Source organism: Danio rerio, chromosome 11 (genome assembly GCF_049306965.1).
Source record: "Danio rerio strain Tuebingen ecotype United States chromosome 11, GRCz12tu, whole genome shotgun sequence".
NCBI classification, from domain to species: domain Eukaryota; kingdom Metazoa; phylum Chordata; class Actinopteri; order Cypriniformes; family Danionidae; genus Danio; species Danio rerio.
The window spans coordinates 2,268,950-2,289,325 of NC_133186.1; the positions used below are offsets into that span (position 1 = coordinate 2,268,950).

A 20,376-nucleotide genomic window follows, 5' to 3' on the forward strand; every position below is an offset into this window, starting at 1 on the left:
TAGAAAAGTGTGCACATGCAACAGATATTTTGGCTAAAACTCATACCATCATGCTGATTGTCAGCCATCTTCAGTAAGAGTCTGATGTCAATTTTCTTCTCCAAGATGCTATTTCTTTGAGTTCTGGAATTATCGTCCCTTCCCTTTTCTGGATAAACAAGTCTTTGTTCCTATCTGTGAGCTTGGAAAATTCAATGTCCATCTTTAAAGAAAGAAAGAAATCAGAAACAAAGAAATATTAATATCACAATTATGAAATAAATGTCTGTGTAAAGTTCTGTCTTAGTTGAGCATGTCTATTACCAAAGCTGGCATGTCAAGAAATCTGGGATAGTCCTTGAAGATTTCAGCAAGAGATTTTGAAGGGATTTTGTTGTTATCCATCTTCTTCTGTAACTGAAGGTTTGATTGATTGCAGTCTTTATTGATGATAAATTGTCTGGTCGCATCTTCTTTATCAGAGACAACAACTCACTTGGTACGGTTTCATCTGGACTTGGTGAAGAAGGTTGCGGTGTACAATGATGATGTTTTAAACTGTACACCCACTGGCTCTGTTGAAGCTTCCGTCCGACTGTGTGATGGCCTAGCAAAAAAAAAAAATCCTCCTGACATTAGTAATGTAAAAACAGAACTAATGAAAGTCAAATAAATGAGCAACTTATATACACATTCCTAATAAATTCAGTTTATAATGTAAAAACATTCTTACATTCTCATGTCCCTCATTTTCACCAAAGGGCACCTGAGGGGAACAATGACAGAATCTCTTTTGCTAGTGCCAGCTTTTCTGTACCAGAAGGATAGCTAAAAAAGTAAAAAACAAATACAGTTGCATAAATTGCTTATACACAAACATTGACAAACAAAAAATTGACTAAACAGTGGTACTTCAGAATTGATTGGGATAAATTGTTAAATGTATTTATTTGAAATATTTTTTAAATGTAGAATTTATTTTAATATATAACTTATTTAAATAAACGTAATTTATTTAATTTGCAAATAAATACATCTTACATGAAATAAACAAACCACATACTCACAATCCATGTTTCTCTACAAGGACACTGACAGCAACTTTTTGACAGTCTTCATGTTCTCTCAGGATTGAAGAGGCTTTTCTTCAAGCAGCGTCAGCAAACTAGTTGTGTTGCCAGTCTGAGTTGAATCTGTTAAAGGACACTAAGAAATGCCAAAACATTTTATTTATTTAAATGTTTACGTTTATCTATAGTAATATAAAGGGAGAAATATATTAATGTTTTACCTGTAATGAGTGCACACTTCTTTCTAATGAGTCCGGGGTGTTGCTTGCAATATAATATAACTGTTATTTGAAATTTGCCAAGCTCCTTTACTCCTGCATTTACATCAGTGTCAATGAACTTGAAAATCTGTCAAATTTCAATATTCAATCAAAAGATAGTTGAGACCTGTTTGACTAAGGCTATAAGATCTCCAACATTGCCATCTGTGAATAGTTTTCTCCATATTTCCTTTCTGTCTATGAAGACAGTTGCAAGAACGCGGTGTAGAAGTGTTAAGAGTGACTGTAATTTGTTCCTCGACTTCCATCTCCTAAGAGAGAAATTCATACAGCACAATGAGAAAACAAACACCTGTAACTGTGTATGACAATAAAAAGTAAACTTTTAAATAGTATGCGACTAGTAGGGTACCACAAAATGGCGCGCAAAATTGAGTACATTAAAGATCTTCATATTTTAGCTATTGTTTATGAATTTGCTTACACCTCGGCGCCATTTGGTGTCTGTACAAAGCACCCAACTAACGTTACGACAAGGGATTTATGTTTAAATTCCTGCCGCAGAGCTTCATATAAGGTTATATAATAATAACCTTATGATAATAACGTAACGTTAAATGCATAAATTATATCTGGTAGCGTTACCTCGAGTGTCAGAGACGCAGAGGCTTTTTAAAGTGACGGCAACTCTTACACCAAAATGCAGTACATATTTAGGGTAAGTCTTTTGCCTTATATGTAACTTATTATTAACAATTCTGCCAAGTGCCAACGCAGCTTTACAAAAGACGCGCCAGATGCGTTAGCTTGCGCGGCTAAAGTTAATGTTACATGACAGAGTTGCCAAGTCCCGTGTATCAGGAGTACGAAACATGAAAACATAATAAAAGTAACAAAAATAACTTCTTGGACAACTAACACAAAACATTCTTACGCAGAATGGAAGAAATATTTACTATCGTAGACGAATTTTAATGAATTTCACTCACCTGAGGCAAAGAGGTGCGTTATCCGATAGAGCTCTGGGAGAGCGTCAGTTGAAAAAGAACGTCACTGCGCATGCGCGTGCAGAAATTCACAGTATAAACCCCGAAATATAGAATTTTTAGCCACATACTCACAAATGCTTATTTTATATTACCATCATGATAAATAAACTACATAAACTCATAACACAGTGCCATTTGACTACAGGCAAAAATGCATTGTATTCCAACATACTGTTTAAATGTGTTTAACACAGTCATTGTGTAAACAGTTAAGCACAATATTAACACACAATGTGTCCGTAGTAACACAAAATGTGTTACGACCTGTTTAACACATATTTTGTGTAAATTTTTAACACATCACTTTTAAGAGTGTAGGAAACACCCACACACACTAATTCACACTCATCCATTACGGACAATTTAGTCTACCCAATTCACCTGTACCGCATGTCTTTGGACAGTGGAGGAAACCGGAGCACCCGGAGGAGTCTCCACACGAACGCAGGGATAATAATAACATGCAAACTCCACACAGAAACGCCAACTGAGCCGAGGCTCGACCCAGCGACCTTCTTGCTGTGTGTGTGAGAGAGAAAGAGTGTATTGGTGTTTACCAGTACTGGGTTGCAGCTGGAAGGGCATCCGCTGTGCAAAACATATGCTGGAATAGTTGGCGGTTCATTCCACTGTGGCGACCCCTGATGAATAAAGGGACTAAGCCAAAGGAAAATGAATAGATGCTGCAGCCTTCGTTATTGATGAAGATTTTTTATTTATTTAATGTCATTACAGCAACTGTAAAGGTATTTTCATGCCAAGAACATTTAATTAATAAGCAGACAATCAAAAACAAATGAATACATAAATTAAATGAGATTTTTGTTGTTCATATGTGATAAAACTTCTGGTGAGTTTGCTAAAAATGTACTGAAGGGAGTTCATTTTATTTAAAAAAGCTTTCTGTAGTCATTAAAAGCAGGACAGTCCAGTGAAATGTGTTTTACAGTCAGAGGAATTGTGCAAAACAACCACCATGTAGAGTCTTCACCTTTATATAGATCTCACATTACTTTAGGGCCAGGCAGAATCTGCAGACAATTTTTTGCTAATTCTGCTGAGAATTTTGCAAATATGCGGAATGATATTTGGAGTATCATAACTAAAAACTTACTATATGAATTCAACAAATAATACATTTAACTTGTATTTAATGTTGACCATGCAAATCTAATTAGACCCACTCATTTGGTAAACAAAGCAAGTCTCTCATATAAAAGACAGAACATATTGCTTTACAAACTGTATTGTCAATAAATCATATAAACATTTTAATATTATTATTATCACAAAAATATTAGTGAAATGAATATAAAACCTCAAATATAAATTTACACACATTTACACAAGTAACTACATAGACACAACGATGGGCTAAAAGTCTTCGGATTTCAGCGCATGCAGATTCCATGTGGGCCTGCCTACTTTAAGCAGAGTTTTTCTTGTATGTCTGATACATCACTTGATCAAATCTAGTCTTGAATCTGTTTGGAGATTTAAGGTCGCATTTCATTAATTTTTTTATGCATCTCACTCTTGCCACTTATTTAAAAAATAATAATCATTGATAAAAGGCCTTATCTTTGAAGGATAAATATCCTTCATTATTTGTAGGCCCAGCAAATACTATAAAATATACAGTAAAATACATGAACATTTATGAAAAAACACCACAGCATGCTTTTTAATGCAAACCTTTTTGCAATTCCATTATTTGATTTAATCAGAGTTGGGTGTTATTTCAGCCTCCTGCAACAGCATATACCAGAGAGCCAGACAGAAACACAAACCACATGGACAAACTCTGCATTCATTCTTCCTGCTGAAAACGGTCCTCCAGGCGGCTGTCTTGCTCCATCTAGATTTTCTCTAATTTCTCACCCGACAGGGGAGGAGGATGAATATGGAAGTTGTTTAAAGTTGAGGCCTCCAGACCACCAGGATGGTTTAAACATAAGGATACTAAAAGAAATTCATCTTTTTCTCTCTTTCACCTCATCATAGAAAGCAAATTTGATACCAAATAAATCCTAACACATCTGTACAGAACTTGCCATGGATTAAAATACACGGTAGCTGTGTGTTAATTCAAGTTTTTTTCACTTTTATGCAACCATCATCATTTTTTTTCCTTTGTAACATTTCTCAATTTTAACAGGGAAGACTATACTTGACCCTGAAAAAATAATAATAATAATCCTCTATCTATCCAGTCTGTCTGCCTGCCTATCTATCTATCCATTCATCTGTCTATCTATCTAACCAATTGTCTATCCATTCAGTCTGTCTGCCTATCCATCCATTCAACTGTCTGTCTGTCTGTCTATCTACCCATCTGTCTGTCTATCCATCCATCCAGTCTGTCTGCCAGCCTATCTATCTATCCATCCATCCATCCAACTGTCCGTCTATCTATCTAACCAGTTGTCTATCCATCCAGTCTGTTTGTCTGCCTGCCTATCCATCCATTCAACTGTCTGTCTATCTATCCATCTGTCTATCTATCCATCCATCCAGTCTGTCTGCCTGCCTATCTTTCTATCCATCCAACTGTCTGTCTGTCCATCTATCATCTGTCTATCTAACCGTCTGTCTATTTATTCATCCATCCAGCTGTCTGTCTGTCTGTCTATCTATCCATCCATCCATCCTGTCTGTCTGTCTGTCTATTCATCTAACCGTCTGTCCGTCTATCCACCGATCCATCCGTCTAACCATCTGGCTGTCTATCCATCCATCCTATGTCTGTCTGCCTGCCTTTCTATACATCTCTGTCTGTCTATCTGTCTGTCTGTCTGTCTATCTATCCATCCAATGAGTAGTCGGTTCAAATTACTAATCTAGCAATCTGCAGTTTTACCCTCAGTCATCTTTGACTGTCAAATCATTTTCACTTTATTTATTCTCAAGTTCTTCTTAGAGCACTTATCCAACAAAATACAGAAAATATTTCCCCGCGTGCTCAACTGAACATTTTTAAAATGCACTTTCTCTGGCCTATAACACACAGCTGTAAATCTCAGATGATAGCATCCTGAAATACTTATGAAAGGTCATCCACTCAATTACAACAAAAATCAATCAATTGGGTATTCCAGACAATAATAAATGTTTGTAACTTTTATTATAAAATGCAGTAAAAAGTACTTTAAAAAAAGACCGTGTAAAAGGCTGTCCAGCAGCTGCTTTTGCTCCATGTTCTGATAACCTGAAAGTAGAGTAAGATGCAATGAGCTTTAAATACACTCTCATTAGCCTGGCAAGAAACATTCAGATACATCTAATAGCTTAGGAGGACAGCATGTAATTTCCACCACTAAACAGCATGAACACACAGCAACACGCTCGGTCTCACTAGATAAAATTGCTCATTTCTCCAGATTAACATTCTTTAGGATGCACCACATGAACACTTTCAATCATCAATAAATATTACACTGTGCCTTTAACATATATCAGGGTTTCTGCAGGAGTCTTCAAGTCAAATTCAAGACAATTATGAAATTTTAGCCTTATACTGGGCTGGCTGTTGCTTTAGTCTTTCCCTGATTCAAGAGTTCACACTTAGCTAATGATTGATTATGAAGCTTGTTTGGCATGCTGTCTCGGGAGAGAGCCCTGAGCTCATAAGATCCTCGAGCCTGGCGCTCTAAATTAGTTTGTAAATATAAAAAATAATTAGAGATGGATTATTGGTGATTGGCTGTCAGCTCGATTGGGTAGCTGTACCTATACAAAGCATAATTAAGACCAGTTTAAAGTGATTTAAGGCCTACAACCCAATATTTCAGTGAATTTAAGACTTTAAGGCCTAAAGTTTAGTTTTTGTAATTTAAGACATTCATACACCCTGATATATGTATAATAAGAGTTCAGTTATAAGGAAAGCGTACCATTTGAAATATTCTGTCCATCTTCAATCATGGGTAAAACAGCACAAGTCTCAATAAAAACAACGTTTAAAAGCTTGTGCAGCTGCTTTGTCATTCAGGGTTGCGTGATTGCACAGCTTTTAGCTACCCTAGAGAAAAAGAAAGGAATAATTAAGCCTTTGATAGATCAGATACTGATCGTTTTAAAAGGGACATATTATGCATTTTTGTCAAGATGTAAAACAAGTCTCTGATGATCCTAGAGAGTGTGTAATGTGAAGTTTCAGCTCAAAATACAGCACAAATTATGTTTTAGAACTTACAGAAACAGACCCTTTTAGACTTTCATATCCTGCTGTTTTGGCGACTGTCGCTTTAAATTCAAATTAGATGGTGCTTTTTTTCCAAAAAAGGGTGGAGCTACAGATGCCCATGTGTCAGCATAGTGGCAGATTCAAAACAGGACTAACTTTCTGTGTCAGAATGTGTCAATCTAAGGAGACTCCTGTTGCGGTTCATTTGTGCTTCATCAAACTCCACATTTAATCTCAAGCCTCCTTTCCACTGCACGTGACAAACGTCAAGCAACAGACTGGAAGCCATTCATTTCCAATGGAGAGTAGTCCGGGAGCTGCATTCATTTCCAATCATCTCCGTATGCGGAAAATTCGGATCCGATTTGAGCTGCGGATCCGCTAAAATTAAGTTGCATCGACTTGACCATCAAGTTGCACGAGTTCAAATATTTAACAGATTCGCAGCCAAATTTTTCTCATAGGTCGACCGGATGTGTTGTATTCCAGTGTTGTCCAAGCAGATCCATGCACACGAGATGAGATAGTTTTTTTTTTCTTTAATTGAATCAAAAAAAAAAAAAAAAAAAAGTTTATATAAAAAAAATAAATAAATAAATAAAAACATTTCTATTCATAAATATGTAATAAAATATTTTTTATTGTCTCCACATTCCCTCCAAAAGTTTTTTGCTGGATAAGTTGGCGGTTCATTCCGCTGTGGCGACTCCGGATTAATAAAGGGACTAAGCCAACAAGAAAATGGGATTTCGACAGTCGTGTTAAATGTCAAGTGCAATGGAAAGGCAGCTTCAGTCCATGCTGACATTATCTTCAGCACCTCAAACACTAACTGTGGTTTATGCTAATGAGGGAAAGATGGTCACTGGTGGGCGGGGCTTTCCCCCTCTGATGACACGGGAGAATGTCAATCAGTGTTTCTGCAGACTGGTTTAATCAAGTCTGATTATAAACAAGTACAATTTATTAATGTTTATTTTTAGCGGCTGGCTATATTCACACACTGCTGCAACACAATGGTGTTTAAACCTCTTATAATTGTGTTTTTTGCATAACAGGTCCCCTTTAATAAACTATAAAATGCATTTACCTTCAAGACCACCAGCCCTTGGTAAGTTTGCTCGGTCCCACAGGCATAAAATCCAGCCATTATATCCCTGAAAAAAGAACAAACTGCCTTAAAAATCAACATTAGGAGAGACACGCGAAAGACATGTAAACCAAGCACAGAACGTCTGAAGTAATAAGTGTCTCATGCACCACTGACACAGAAGACTACATCAAATTTAGATAACCGAACCTTACTTTAAAACACAGTTACTATAAGATTAGCTCACTGTAATAGTTCGGCAGTCATGTTTTCATCACCACAACCACGAAAAAACAACCAAGCAACAAAATCTTTACTCCTAATTGTGATGAGCACAAATATTTCACATGAAAGAGAAACTAAAATGCGCCTCTTACCTACCAGTCTGGTATGTAATATGCCTTACTTTGGTAGCTGTTTCTCGCTAGTCTCACATCTGTTCTCAATAAGACTGCTGGCGGCTCCAATAAGCTAGCCTCTCAGCTGGCTCATCCCAATGGCTAGCCTCTCTTCGATGGACAGTCTCTTCTCTTTGGCTAGGCTCTTTAAGCTGGCTCCTCCAGACGCCTAGAATCTTTGCTGGCACTTGATGGGATAGTCTGACCGCTCGCTTACGTGAGAGAGCTGCTAAAATCCTCTTATGGATATTCATTCACTCAAACAAAGCATCATCATTGGTCTACTTTGCTACCCACATGTTGCAAAAACACCAGAACGTGTGCTAATTACAGGATAAAATAAGCCATCCAAGCTTTTGTTCAAGTTAAACTCGGATTTCTTTACTGGTAATTTCACATGGATGTTCAAACAAACCAGTAAGGATCTAAATTTGCAGCGACCGAATCGTATTAATGCATCGCTTCAAGTCTACGTCATCTAAACGTCCAGCAGATTTTGTTGCTGAGACGTCAAATTTGGTCATTTGTGCAACTGGGTGACGTAAAAATCAAATCAAAACACTGAGCAATGCAATTAAATAAAAAAACAGGAGCGGTTTATTTCATCTTGATTGGTGACTGTTTACATTTAAAAGAAAAAAGCAAAGAAAGAAAAGGACAGACACCCTACTGGTTCAAGAGAAAAGCCAACACAACAGTTAAACCCTGCATAAAACCTCATTGGAATGCTTTGCACTTCACAGACAAAAAAAAAGGGAAACTACAAACTAGTAAATGTCTTTCCAGGACAAGAGTACTTTTGAAACTTTCCTTTTTTTTTTTCCTCCCCCCCCAAATCCCACTCCCACCCGTCCTTCCCACATGATTTTTTTCTTCCCCTATTGAACACGTTCTCTTCATGTGGCAGACGTTAATATCGCCACCACACTGCTTGGCTGGGCAGATCTAGGTGTAAACCTGCTTGCTTCTCTCCTTTCCCTGTCATCTCTCTCTGGCTCTCCTCTAAGTACTGTGGCCTGTTGGACAATACGGAACATAAATTCAGTTACACTTTGCAATCCTCGCTTTGTCTTCATCAAGAGCTGAACTGGAGGGGAATGAGTAGTAGAAGCACAGAAGCAAACCTTCAGGTCAGCTAAGACTGCATGGTTTGGACATTGAGAGAGGGGATCAGTCTGCATGTGCTGCAGCCACAAGCTTTGGAGAGCGAAAAGAGAAAATCTACATTTCGTCTGGATCTTAGCTTAACAAGATTTGAAGGTTTGCTGCTGGATCTCCCCTGCACTGAATACTCAATGGCTTTTACTCATTTATCCACCAATTGAAGATTCATTACGGGCTAGCATTTGCTTTGGATACGCATCTTATCTGATGTTTGGACATGGATGAGCTAAAAACAAACTTCAGAGGTCTCTTCATCAAGAGGACCACTTCTTACCTTGGAATCTAAAACCTCCGTCCGCCAGAGCCTCCGCCATATCCTCCACCACCCCCACCAGATCCTCCTCCATAACCACCGCCTCCTCCAGAGCCTCCTCCATAGCCACCTATAAGGATGACCATAAGCATTGAACATTTGTAGACCACTGTTCAAAAAAGAAACACTACATTTTTTGGGAGAAAATAGCCATGGGATAGATCAGGAGTGTCCAAACTCCAGGGTGTCCTGCAGATTTTAGCTCCAACTTGCCTTAACCCTCCAAGGATGTTTCTAGAAAGCCTAGTAAGAGCTTGATTAGTTTGCCCAGGTGTGTCTGATTGGGGCTGGAACTAAACTTTGCAGGCCACCAGCCCTCCAGGACCGAGTTTGGGCACGTCAGTGTGTGCTCACATTAGCACCCTGTGTTTAACCACAAGACAGCAAATGCTGACGATAATGGTCCCGGTTTGCACTACAAAACTAAACTTTATTTTAAAAATATTGCACAAAATCAATATCCCGTATACACCTGATATTATTCGCTTTTATAATCTTATTAATCGCTTACATTTAATATAGAGCTTTTCTGGACACTCAAAACGCTTTACCTCATCCACCACTAGTGCAGCATCTACCCGGATAATGTGACGGCAGTCACATTGCACCAGACCGCACACCACGCTCCAGTGATTGGTGGAGAGGGGACAGAGTGATGAAGCCAATTATGATATGGGGAGGGTTAGGAGGCCATGATGGAAGAAGGCCAGAGGGCAAATTTGGACAGGATGCCAAGATTAAACCAGGGGTTCAAAAGACATCCTGGGATTTTTAACAACCACAGAGAGTCGGAACCTCGGTTTAGCGTCTCATCCGAAAGACTGATATCTTATAACTGCATCTTAATACTCAATTCATCATGCACAAGTTTAGACTCAAGATGCGTTTATGCAAAATTTAAGACGATATTAATACATTATTTAAACAGAAATTACATCATTTTTTAAGAGGATAAGTGGGAGGCTTATATATATATATATATATATATATATATATATATATATATATATATATATATATATATATATATATATATATATATATATATGCATGCATACATACATATAAATAATTTATAAAAAAAAAATAAATAAATATATAAATAAATAAATAAATAAATAAATAAATAAATATATATATATATATACATATATATATATATATATATATATATAAAATTTATAAAAAAAAATTATATATTTTTTTCTTTTTTTATAAGCAAAGCTAAAAAAATAAACTTCAAAGCCATTTTCTTAAATTAAATTTTAAAAGAGACTCCTGATTTTTTTTTTTAATTTAAATATCATCCTATCCCATAAAAACATGTATACATGTACATATACACATCTCAAATTAAAAATTAACTTGAGTGATTTTGTGGTACAGGGTCACCTGTAGTGTATAAGAGCATGATTGCATTGCTCTGAATAAACCACTACAAAACTACAGTATTCACTCACCACCATATGGTCCACCACCGCTCCTTCCACCACCACCTCCGCCGCCGCCATAGTTTCCTCCCTTCATTGGGCCGTAGTTAGAGGAAGATTGATTATTGTAGTTTCCAAAGTCATTGTAGTCTCCGCCACCTCCGAAGTTTCCTGCAAAAATTCAGCAATTCTTTAAACTCTTAATTGCCATAAACACCTTAAAAATAAGAATTTCCTTACAGTATGCATTCAAAATAAACATCTCAGGCCACGAAAGAATAGAACGGTAAATGTTTTTTTTTTTTTTAAAGAACTTACCTCCTCCAAAGTTGCCTCCTCCTCCTCCACCACCACCATTGTTGTTGTAGTTATCATAGCCGCCGCCACCACCATAGCCGCCACCCTGGTTTCCATAGCCACCGCCGCCGCCTCCACCCCCACCACTGCCGTAACCACGGTTACCACCATAATTAGGTCCGCCTCCACCATAGCCGCCTGATGAGCAGATAATTAAACAGATTAATCAAACATCATTGCAATTATATCAACATGATAAATTTTGTAGGGTTTGCCCAAAATGCAAGCATAACAATAAATATAGCTAAAATGCCAAACATTTAAACTTCAATGCTCATTAATGCTTACTTGGAAGCTGAAAATACTCTAACCCTCTTTTAAAATGCATGTGATCAGGGACAGACTGAAAGCATAGATTTTTAGAAATATATTCGTAGTGTATTTTGTATAGTTTACCCAAATTTAAAGCATAAATTATACAGAGTAGAGCCAAAATATCAAACATCTAAACTTTAATGCTCATTAATTCTTACTTGAAAGTTAAAAATGCACTACTAAAAAAGCAAATTACCAGAGACCGAATGAAAGCTTAGATTAAGATACGTTTGTAGTGAAAACCAAGACGAACTAGCAAAAGATAGAACAAAATTCAGGCTTAACAGCATATCATAGACCATTTTAAAAGGATGTAAACAAATACAATGGTCACAACATATTTCCTGGTTACATTTTTAATTTCTAAAGCTTCTATATAAAAAAAAAAAAAAAATATATATATATATATATATATATATATATATATATATATATATATATATATATATATATATATATATATATATATATATATATATATATATATACACACACATACACATACACACACACACTGATAATGTTATGGCAGCTGTTTTAAAATTGTTACGATTGAATAGCCTCATGGCAGATATGAAATAGTTTGATGAGATGAAATGTTCATAGGTCATGACCACATTTAAATGGTCTACAGCAAAATGAAAGGTGTACCATAAAAATCTATGTATTTTTTATGTTGTATATTGCAAGATGCAAATAAGTGGGTGTGGCAGACTGGCAGTAAGAGTCAGTAACAGATAAAGTCATAATTTGTTTACTGTGGTTATAGGGTTAAATTAAGATGCAAAGTAATTAAATAAGTTCAAGTCATTTTCTTTAATATTCAAGCTTACTTATCATATAAAAACCCTTTTGTACATTTTCTGGAGATGGAAAAGTCTCATACTGAAAAATAAAACATCATACCACTGCACAATACATTGATTTAGCAGGATTATTGGTCAGGACTTTAGTCTATTTGAGTTTAACCATCAAAGTGAAAGTTTATCACATCGTGATTGTTGTTAAGGCCTGTGACTGTTTGAGCATTAAGTTTAAAGCATTTGGAATAACATTTATAGCTCAAGATTAATTGTTCTTTATTTAAAGAGTGAAGACTATACAGCTTTATTGTAAATTTGATCATTGTACATGGATCCGGTTTTATTCCACTTGTATATTTACTCTGCTGTATTCCTCCATGCTTGGGTTTAGTTTGTTTTATGTGGACGCACTGTACTACAAAGTCATTCAAATTAACCTAAAAATATTAATTCACAAATTGATTTATTAGAGTTATATGAAGCATTGCAAAAAAAATCTAATATTGAAAGTTGCATAATATGTGGGCATGGTTACAAGGTTCATTCCTTCTGTTCAGCTCTGCATGGTCAGACATGACGCCTTAAGTGTCTAACATATTTCTATAATTTTAGACAAGCCCCCCTTTCTATTCTGGTTTCTGCACTCTCTTGTGCATGTGGCTAGAAGAGAGCAAGCCCATACGTTGTACCAAATATAGCAAGTGTTTATTAAACTTTGAATTTGATTTAAAATATTTTTTATTTACTGCATTAATAAAATCAGTTTGATAAAACTGAATGTTGGCTTTAGAATGTTGCCAGGGTATTATAGTTTTGCATTTAAGTTGCTTCATTGTATTTTTTAATTTGCTGTACATCTCAGTTTAGTTTGTCATTTTCATTATTTGATTTGTTTTTAAATTATATTTTGTGAACAATTTCTCGTTAGTTCTCATACATTTAGTTTTAGTAATGTTTGTTTAGCAGAGTTCACAAAACAGTTGTTTAACAGCTTACATTAACTCTTGTGCAAACATATAAATATAAATAATTGTTTGAACAGACATTGAACCAAAATCATATAGTACATGGGCATAGCCAGGAGTAAAAATAATAATATTATTATTATTATTATTATTATATGTAGTTAAACGGTTAATTTTTAGGTAAAACATGTCTGATTTACTTGGCAAATGAAGAAAATTTAGAACATGTTTGCTTATGCTTATATATATATCTGTAAAGGGTTTCTATAAACAGCTGCAGGTCAGATTTTTAGCTTTGAATTAGTGCTTAATTCAGAAAATCTTCTAATATATATATTTTTGCCAATTATATATTTATTTCAGTGAGGTTATCAGTGACAGTTTGACTTAATTTTTTTAGTTAATGCATTTTATTGAAAAATATCTTTACTGAAACAACCCTGGTGTGTTGCCACACCACGGTGAACTACTATAAATCCTACTTTTGTCTGTTGATATACCATTTCCTCCACCATAGCCGTTATATCCATCGCCTCCACCGTATCCTCCACCGCCTCCTCTTCCACCACCTCCTCCATATCCACCTAAAAAAAAAAAGAAAAAGAAAAAAAAAGCATGTGATAATTATAAACTGCACACTGCAGATGAGTAGTTTTGCATATTCATATATTGAAAACAAACCAAACATTTGCATGGTAGAAATCTGTAATATTTTGCAACAATACATGTAAAACTATATTAATTATACAATTAAACAAAGGAATAGTTCACCCAAAAATGAACACTGCCTTAAGTGGTTTCTTCTGTAACCACTGACTTACAAAAAAAAAAAAAAAAAAAWATATATATATATATATATATATATATATATATATATATATATATATATATATATATATATATATAGATAGATATATAAATTTTTTTGGGGTGAACTATCCCTTTAATAAACTTAATTTTTGTTAAGTATTACTAATGACAAGGCATATTTTCCTAATGTCAATGTATTTTCCCCTTATTTTAGAGCCAGTGCAGCAAACAAAACTTAAATATTAAGGAGTTCTGCTGTAAAAATAATAATTCTGCATTGTATAAGGAAAATATAGTCAGTGTATATATATAAATGAATTTTAAAAAAAAATTACCTCCGTATCCTCCACCACCACCACCTCCTCCTCTACCAAAGTTTCCACCGCCGCTGCCACCACCGCCTCCTCTGCCTCCTAAAATAGGCATTGTGAAAAGAATTATGATCATCAGAAGAAAACACAGGAATATGAAAACAGCACCATAAAACGATAGCGTCTGAATACACTTTACAACACCCAAGGCTTACCTCGTGAATTCATGGACACTCTATTCATCTCCTCTCTAGACAGAGCTTTCCTGACTTCACAGTTGTGGCCGTTCACCGTGTGGTACTTCTGAACTGTGGATCAAGGACACAGATTGAAATAAAAACAAACAGACATTTTACATGAAATGGGCTGAAAATGGGTGATTGTTTAACGCTACACCAGCTTCCATAGCTATTTTCATGGCGAGAAAATTTATACTTCAGATATACAATATATCATTGGTGTCAAACTCAATTCCTGGAGGACAGTTTAGTGCAGTTTCCCAACCACATTCCTGGAGGACCACCAGAACTGCATGTTTTAGATGTCTCCTTGGTCACACCCATTACAGGTCTTTCAGTCTCTCCTAAAGAGATTGTGATATGAATGAGGTGTGTTTGGTTAAGGAGACATGGAAAATGTGTGGTGGTCCTCCAGGAATGTGGTTGAGAAACACTGGTTTTGTTCCAACCCAAGTTAAACACCTGATCAAACTAATCGAGTCCTTCAGTATCGTTTAAAAACCTGCAGGTAAGTGTGTTGAAGCAGGGTTGGAACTAAACTGTGCAGAGCTGCAGCCCTCCAGAAACTGGATTTGACACCTGTGCATTATATTAACCCTGTATTGTTCAAATTTACTAGCCTCTAGTTGTGTTTGACATAAAAACATCTTCTGAATTCAACTGCTGTAAAAACGTATGTGATAAATATTTTTCCCCTATCCTTTTTTTATTTTTACAAATCTATTAATTAACCTCAGTCGTGACCATGTAAAAAAAAATCTAAGATTTTGACTCTTTAATTGCAAAGATCAATGTCACTAATTTGGGTGAAAAATGCATGCATAATTACACAATGGCATGGCCCTGCAATCTAAAAATATCATTATAATGAAAGTCAATGGGGCAAAAACAGCCATCAACACAATGAAAGGGTAGTCACTTTGCCTATTGTATTGAGTTTTTGGAAATTTTCAAAGCATTCTCCCAAAATAATGTCATCCTACCATCTTAAAATGAGAATCAAAAGGATCCCATTTTGGATGAAAACAACCAAGATAACATAAGGGTTACTGTTTTACCATTTATTTTTAGATAATTGCTAAAAAAATGCATTTATTTAATGTGTATGAAACATGTAATGTATTTGTATCAGGTGTTAAAAAAAGATTCATCAGAATGACCTAAATAATATATAAGATCCACATAGAATTAAAGCCACCAAGCTAATAATGCAACCTTCATAGTTAAAGTGCTTTAACAAAGAGCAGTCTTCAAGTATTAACACTAGCATCATCCTGAAGCATCCGATTCTGCAGTGGTTAAAAACAATCCCATTTTAACGATCTGTCAATTTAAAGTGGTGTCTTTGACCAACACTAAGGCTAACTTTCATGAAGTTTGTTTCTTGCATGTCATTTTACGAACACATGAACAGATAGTTGGTTTAAGGTCCAAATGAGGGACACAAATGAGTTGGTCACTTACTGACAATCCTGTCGACGGCATCGTGGTCATCGAAGGTGATGAAGGCGAAGCCCCTCCTCTTATCGCTGTTCTTCTCAGTCATGATGTTCACCTCGTCAATCTTACCAAACTGGCCGAAGTACTCGCGCAAGTGTTCCTCATCCGTGTCCTCTTTGATTCCACCCACAAACATCTTTTTAACAGTGGAGTGAGCGCCTGGCTTGGACGAGTCCTGAAATCATATAATAAACCATTTATATTATATAGTTAATGCACGCACAAATGGTCATTTGATTACAATAATTAGAATTTAAGCCATTCTTGGAGGCCTCAAAAGCACTGCATTTAAAGAAAAATACAGCAAAACCTGCAAGAAAATTTAATTTGCTTAAAAAAGGAACAATTTAAAACATGTGACCATTTTATAATACAATTTAATTCTGTTTCACAGCTGATTTTCCATTATCAATATTACAGTTTTACATAATCGCTAAAATTATGATACTATGCTAATTAGATGGATCAAGAAACATGGTTGTTTAAAATGTTGAAAACAAATGCATAATACTTAAGAAGAGTGTGATAAATAAGACATGACAAACTTAAATGACAGGAAAGGCATTCATAATTTTGCATTTCAAACACTTAAACACTGATTACAAAACCAGTATCATCTTATAATATTAAAAAATAAAACGTCAAAATACGCATAAAATTATTTCTGAATGGTCATGTGACCCTGAAACAGGAATATAAGAGCTGAAAATAATCTTTAACATTATAATTGCCTTTACTAATTTGAGTCTATTTAAACACACTAATTTGATGATTTGCTTCTTTTGTCACTTGTATGTCGCTGTGGTTAAAAGCACACAATAAAGGAGTAAATGCAAAACTTCAGATTTACTTGGGAATAGAGTAAATAAATTAGAACTTGCAATCATATTTAGCGAAATTTTACTTTATCTAAAAAAAAAAATGGCCCAACAGTGGACAAAATCAAACGGTTATAAATTACCACAACACATACTGTAGATTTTAGTGGCAAACTAAAATGTGATTTTACACAACTGGAATGTTACTGGATTTAATTGAGGTTAAGTTTGTTTTATATTCGCACATTTGTTCATTTATGAACAGCCACAACTTGTGACACTGTATTTAATATTGTTGTTAACCATGCTACTTTAAACATTTCACCCTGAAATTGCATAGAAATGACTTAAACAACATTAGCTCTATTTAATTGAATGCGAGCAATGTGGTGATAGTAATTGTCTGCTAACATCATTTCTCCATTTAGAATTTTCAAAAAATACGTATCTGATATTATATTAAGGAGAAAGTCAGAATGCACGAATATAAAACCAACTTTACCCCACAATCAACACACACACAAAACAACATACTTCTCTAGACACGGCCCTCTTGGGTTCAACAGCCCGTCCGTCGACTTTGTGGGGACGTGCGTCCATCGCTGCGTCTACTTCACCCACTGAACTGTAGGTGACGAAGCCAAATCCCCTCGACCTCTTTGTGTTGGGGTCTCTCATCACCTGTGAGCAGTAAAGAAAACCAGCTACTTTCAGATGCTCTTCTCGTTCATTCATTAGCATGTGAATGGCTGCAGATGGACTCACCACACAGTCTGTGAGGGTTCCCCATTGCTCGAAATGGGCCCTCAGACTCTCATCTGTCGTCTCGAAACTGAGGCCCCCGATGAACAGCTTTCGGAGCTGCTCGGGCTCACGAGGGGTCTGTTGCTGTGGAAAAAAGGATTGCAAGTATTAAACGTTATATATTAGCACACAATCACCGGTTAAAGCCAGTATGTGGGCGTTTTCTCGATGCACGCGCTACACACATACTTGCATGAACAGTATAATTTAAATTACCTTTCATAACCGTAAATAACCTTATATCAGGGTAAATTACCTTAAAAACTATTTTTCAAACGGCAAATAATGCTAAATTTAATTAAATCTGTAATTGAAAACTGCAATGCTAACACGCGCTCGATATTTTCCGCAGCGCATCCGGAAACGTGCGGCCTACACCGCCATCACAAATGAAACCAGCATATTTACAAACATTTCGACAAAATACATCCACATAAACAACAATATTAGCAAAATTCGAGCAAAGTGAAAGTTTGAGATGCTTCAAATCAAACTAAAACGCGTTTCTGCTTGTGAATCGATTCGAGCCGCAGCGGCGAACAAAGAAACGAGACGAAGCATCGAAAAAAACTGCCTTTTTGAAATAAACCCACCCTTCCACACACACTAAATGTGTTTATTTAGGCACTACTATCTAACAGCAACATAAATATTAAGCATTATTAGATAATCAACCAGTCTGGAACATAGTTTTGAGACGTACCTCTTTGGACATGGCGGTCACGCGGTGACTAACAGCAGACTCCGCTTCCCTTTCTTTTTTAGGTGTAATGGCGGGTGGCATTGCTGCTGGCTGCACGACGTCAGGTCACGTGCAAAGTGCGTCACTCACTTGAAAGCACGTCCCCCTTTTTTCTTTCCTGCGAGAAAATGGCGACCCAAACAAACTAACACAAAAGCTAACACAATATTGCTTGAAATGGAAACAATATTTTTCTTAACCTTTTATAGATGATATTTGGTCAACAAGTAATACGTTTTTACCCCCAAATAAGGTAAAATAAATTAATTCCAAAATATTAAACAGGTACTATCCCTGCAATATATTTATTAATACATTTAAAACAGAAATTTCACCACAATGTTCTGTTTGTAACACTGAGCCTGAAAGTCTTTTACATCTATTTTGTACTTTTTACGTCTATTTTGTACTTGTAAATGTTCTGATGATTTGTGAAAATAGGTTTCAGTGTATATTTTTGATTCATTTCACAAAATAATTAACTTTGATGAATGCATGATTCTTTTTTTAATTGTAAAACTTGCTATAATACACTCAATAATGCTTTGTAGTTGATATTTTTTCTTGGGAAGTTTTACATACACAAGTCAAAAGTAATGTCTATTACTCCTTCCTTTAAATTTTTTTTGTAAAGATATATATATATATATATATATATATATATATATATATATATATATATATATATATATACACATATACATATATATGCATAATTATTATTTTTTTATTCACACTCATTTTAAATTGAATTAAAACATTATTTGTAAAACACAAAGCTTATTAAAGTGGCAAGAAAAATTTGGACAAATAGGTAATAAAATTACAAGACTGAAAATGAAATATGAAAACCACATAATTTATTTAGTATTTTATTTATGCATAAAGGAAGCCCCTCTCTTCTCCACACAAATTAAACTATGAAATGAAACACTGATCAGAAGTCTTTATAAAGAAACAAACAACCAAACATGTTCTTTTGCATTCAGACGCATCCGAAAAAGGAATTCAGTGTCATGCATCAAATAAAGAAAACAATGATTTTTTTCATAACTCACTGCTGATTCTGTCTCTTCATCTTTCCAAAAACTTCCCAAAATAATTCGAAGGTATGTCTTCTATTGCTTCTTTCTTTACAGTTTATGCGCATAACAGATATATGCAAACTGTAATAACGTTCCCAATAGATACTGGAGAGAGGCTTTTATTCTATCAACTACAAGCTAATGATCAGTATGTTCAGTGTGTGTATGTTTGTGTGCATGTTTATATTTTATATCAAAATAAGTATTGAACATGTCACCATTTTCCTCAGAAAACATGTTTCTAAAGGTGCTGTTGATTTGAAATTTTCCCCAATTGTTGGTAACAACCAAATAAATTTATATATGCAATGAAAAAGTCTAATTAGTTTAATAATAAAGTTATGCGTAAGAAACTGAAATGACGCAGGGAAAAAGTATTGAACACAAGAAGGGAGGTGTAGTTCAGCAGTGAAAGCCCAGACAGCAGCTGAAATCTATCAGTAGTTCTTCAGCAAGCCTCTGCCCTTCCTCAGTGTAAATGAAGATCAGCTGCCTCAGTCCAACATCTACATTAGCAGGAGGATGAAGATGAAACCAGGGTGGACATTTCAGCAGAACAATGATTCAAAACACAGCCAAGAGACTCTCAGATGCTTTCAGAGAAAGAAAATCAAGCTGTGGAATGGCCCAGCCAATCACCTGAGCTGAATCCAATAGAGAATACAAAATAAAGCTCAGAGACCCACAGAAGCATCAAGATTTACACACTCTGTTGAAGTCTGTGGAA

The 20,376-nt window shown here is 35.5% G+C and overlaps 1 protein-coding gene and 1 long non-coding RNA gene across 8 annotated transcripts; both read right to left on the bottom strand.

Annotated features, from left to right (window-relative positions):
* Nucleotides 1-463: 463 nt before the first annotated feature.
* Nucleotides 464-1,186, bottom strand: LOC101886928 (uncharacterized). The gene is made up of 3 exons (XR_012386917.1): nucleotides 1,047-1,186; nucleotides 713-807; nucleotides 464-586 (listed from the first exon to the last, which is right to left on the bottom strand). It is a non-coding gene; the product is annotated as an uncharacterized lncRNA (long non-coding RNA).
* Nucleotides 1,187-5,409: 4,223 nt separating this feature from the next.
* hnrnpa1a (heterogeneous nuclear ribonucleoprotein A1a) lies at nucleotides 5,410-18,650 on the bottom strand. Of its 7 annotated transcripts, none has more exon segments than NR_155546.1 (13): nucleotides 5,410-5,527; nucleotides 6,213-6,340; nucleotides 7,596-7,662; nucleotides 9,432-9,540; nucleotides 10,931-11,071; nucleotides 11,219-11,395; nucleotides 13,841-13,924; nucleotides 14,486-14,563; nucleotides 14,677-14,769; nucleotides 16,165-16,375; nucleotides 17,553-17,699; nucleotides 17,784-17,906; nucleotides 18,526-18,632. NR_155546.1 is itself a non-coding variant. In XM_021479561.3 (11 exons), exons 1-10 carry the CDS (start codon nucleotides 18,604-18,606, stop codon nucleotides 9,440-9,442), a joined length of 1,254 nt encoding a protein of 417 aa, XP_021335236.2. In that variant the 5' UTR covers nucleotides 18,607-18,650; the 3' UTR covers nucleotides 8,568-9,009; nucleotides 9,432-9,439.
* Between the last annotated feature and the right edge of the window lie 1,726 nt (nucleotides 18,651-20,376).

Excerpts from the sequence above, each read along its gene's own strand:
- hnrnpa1a (XM_021479561.3), bottom strand. The coding sequence starts at position 18,606 with ATGCCACCCGCCATTACACCTAAAAAAGAAAGGGAAGCGGAGTCTGCT. Across the intron at positions 16,376-17,552 it reads AGAGGGCCGTGTCTAGAGAA|GACTCGTCCAAGCCAGGCGC; the intron begins GTATGTTGTTTT and ends ATATGATTTCAG. Across the intron at positions 13,925-14,485 it reads TGGTGGTGGAGGATACGGAG|GTGGATATGGAGGAGGTGGT; the intron begins GTAATTTTTTTT and ends TTTTTTTTTTAG.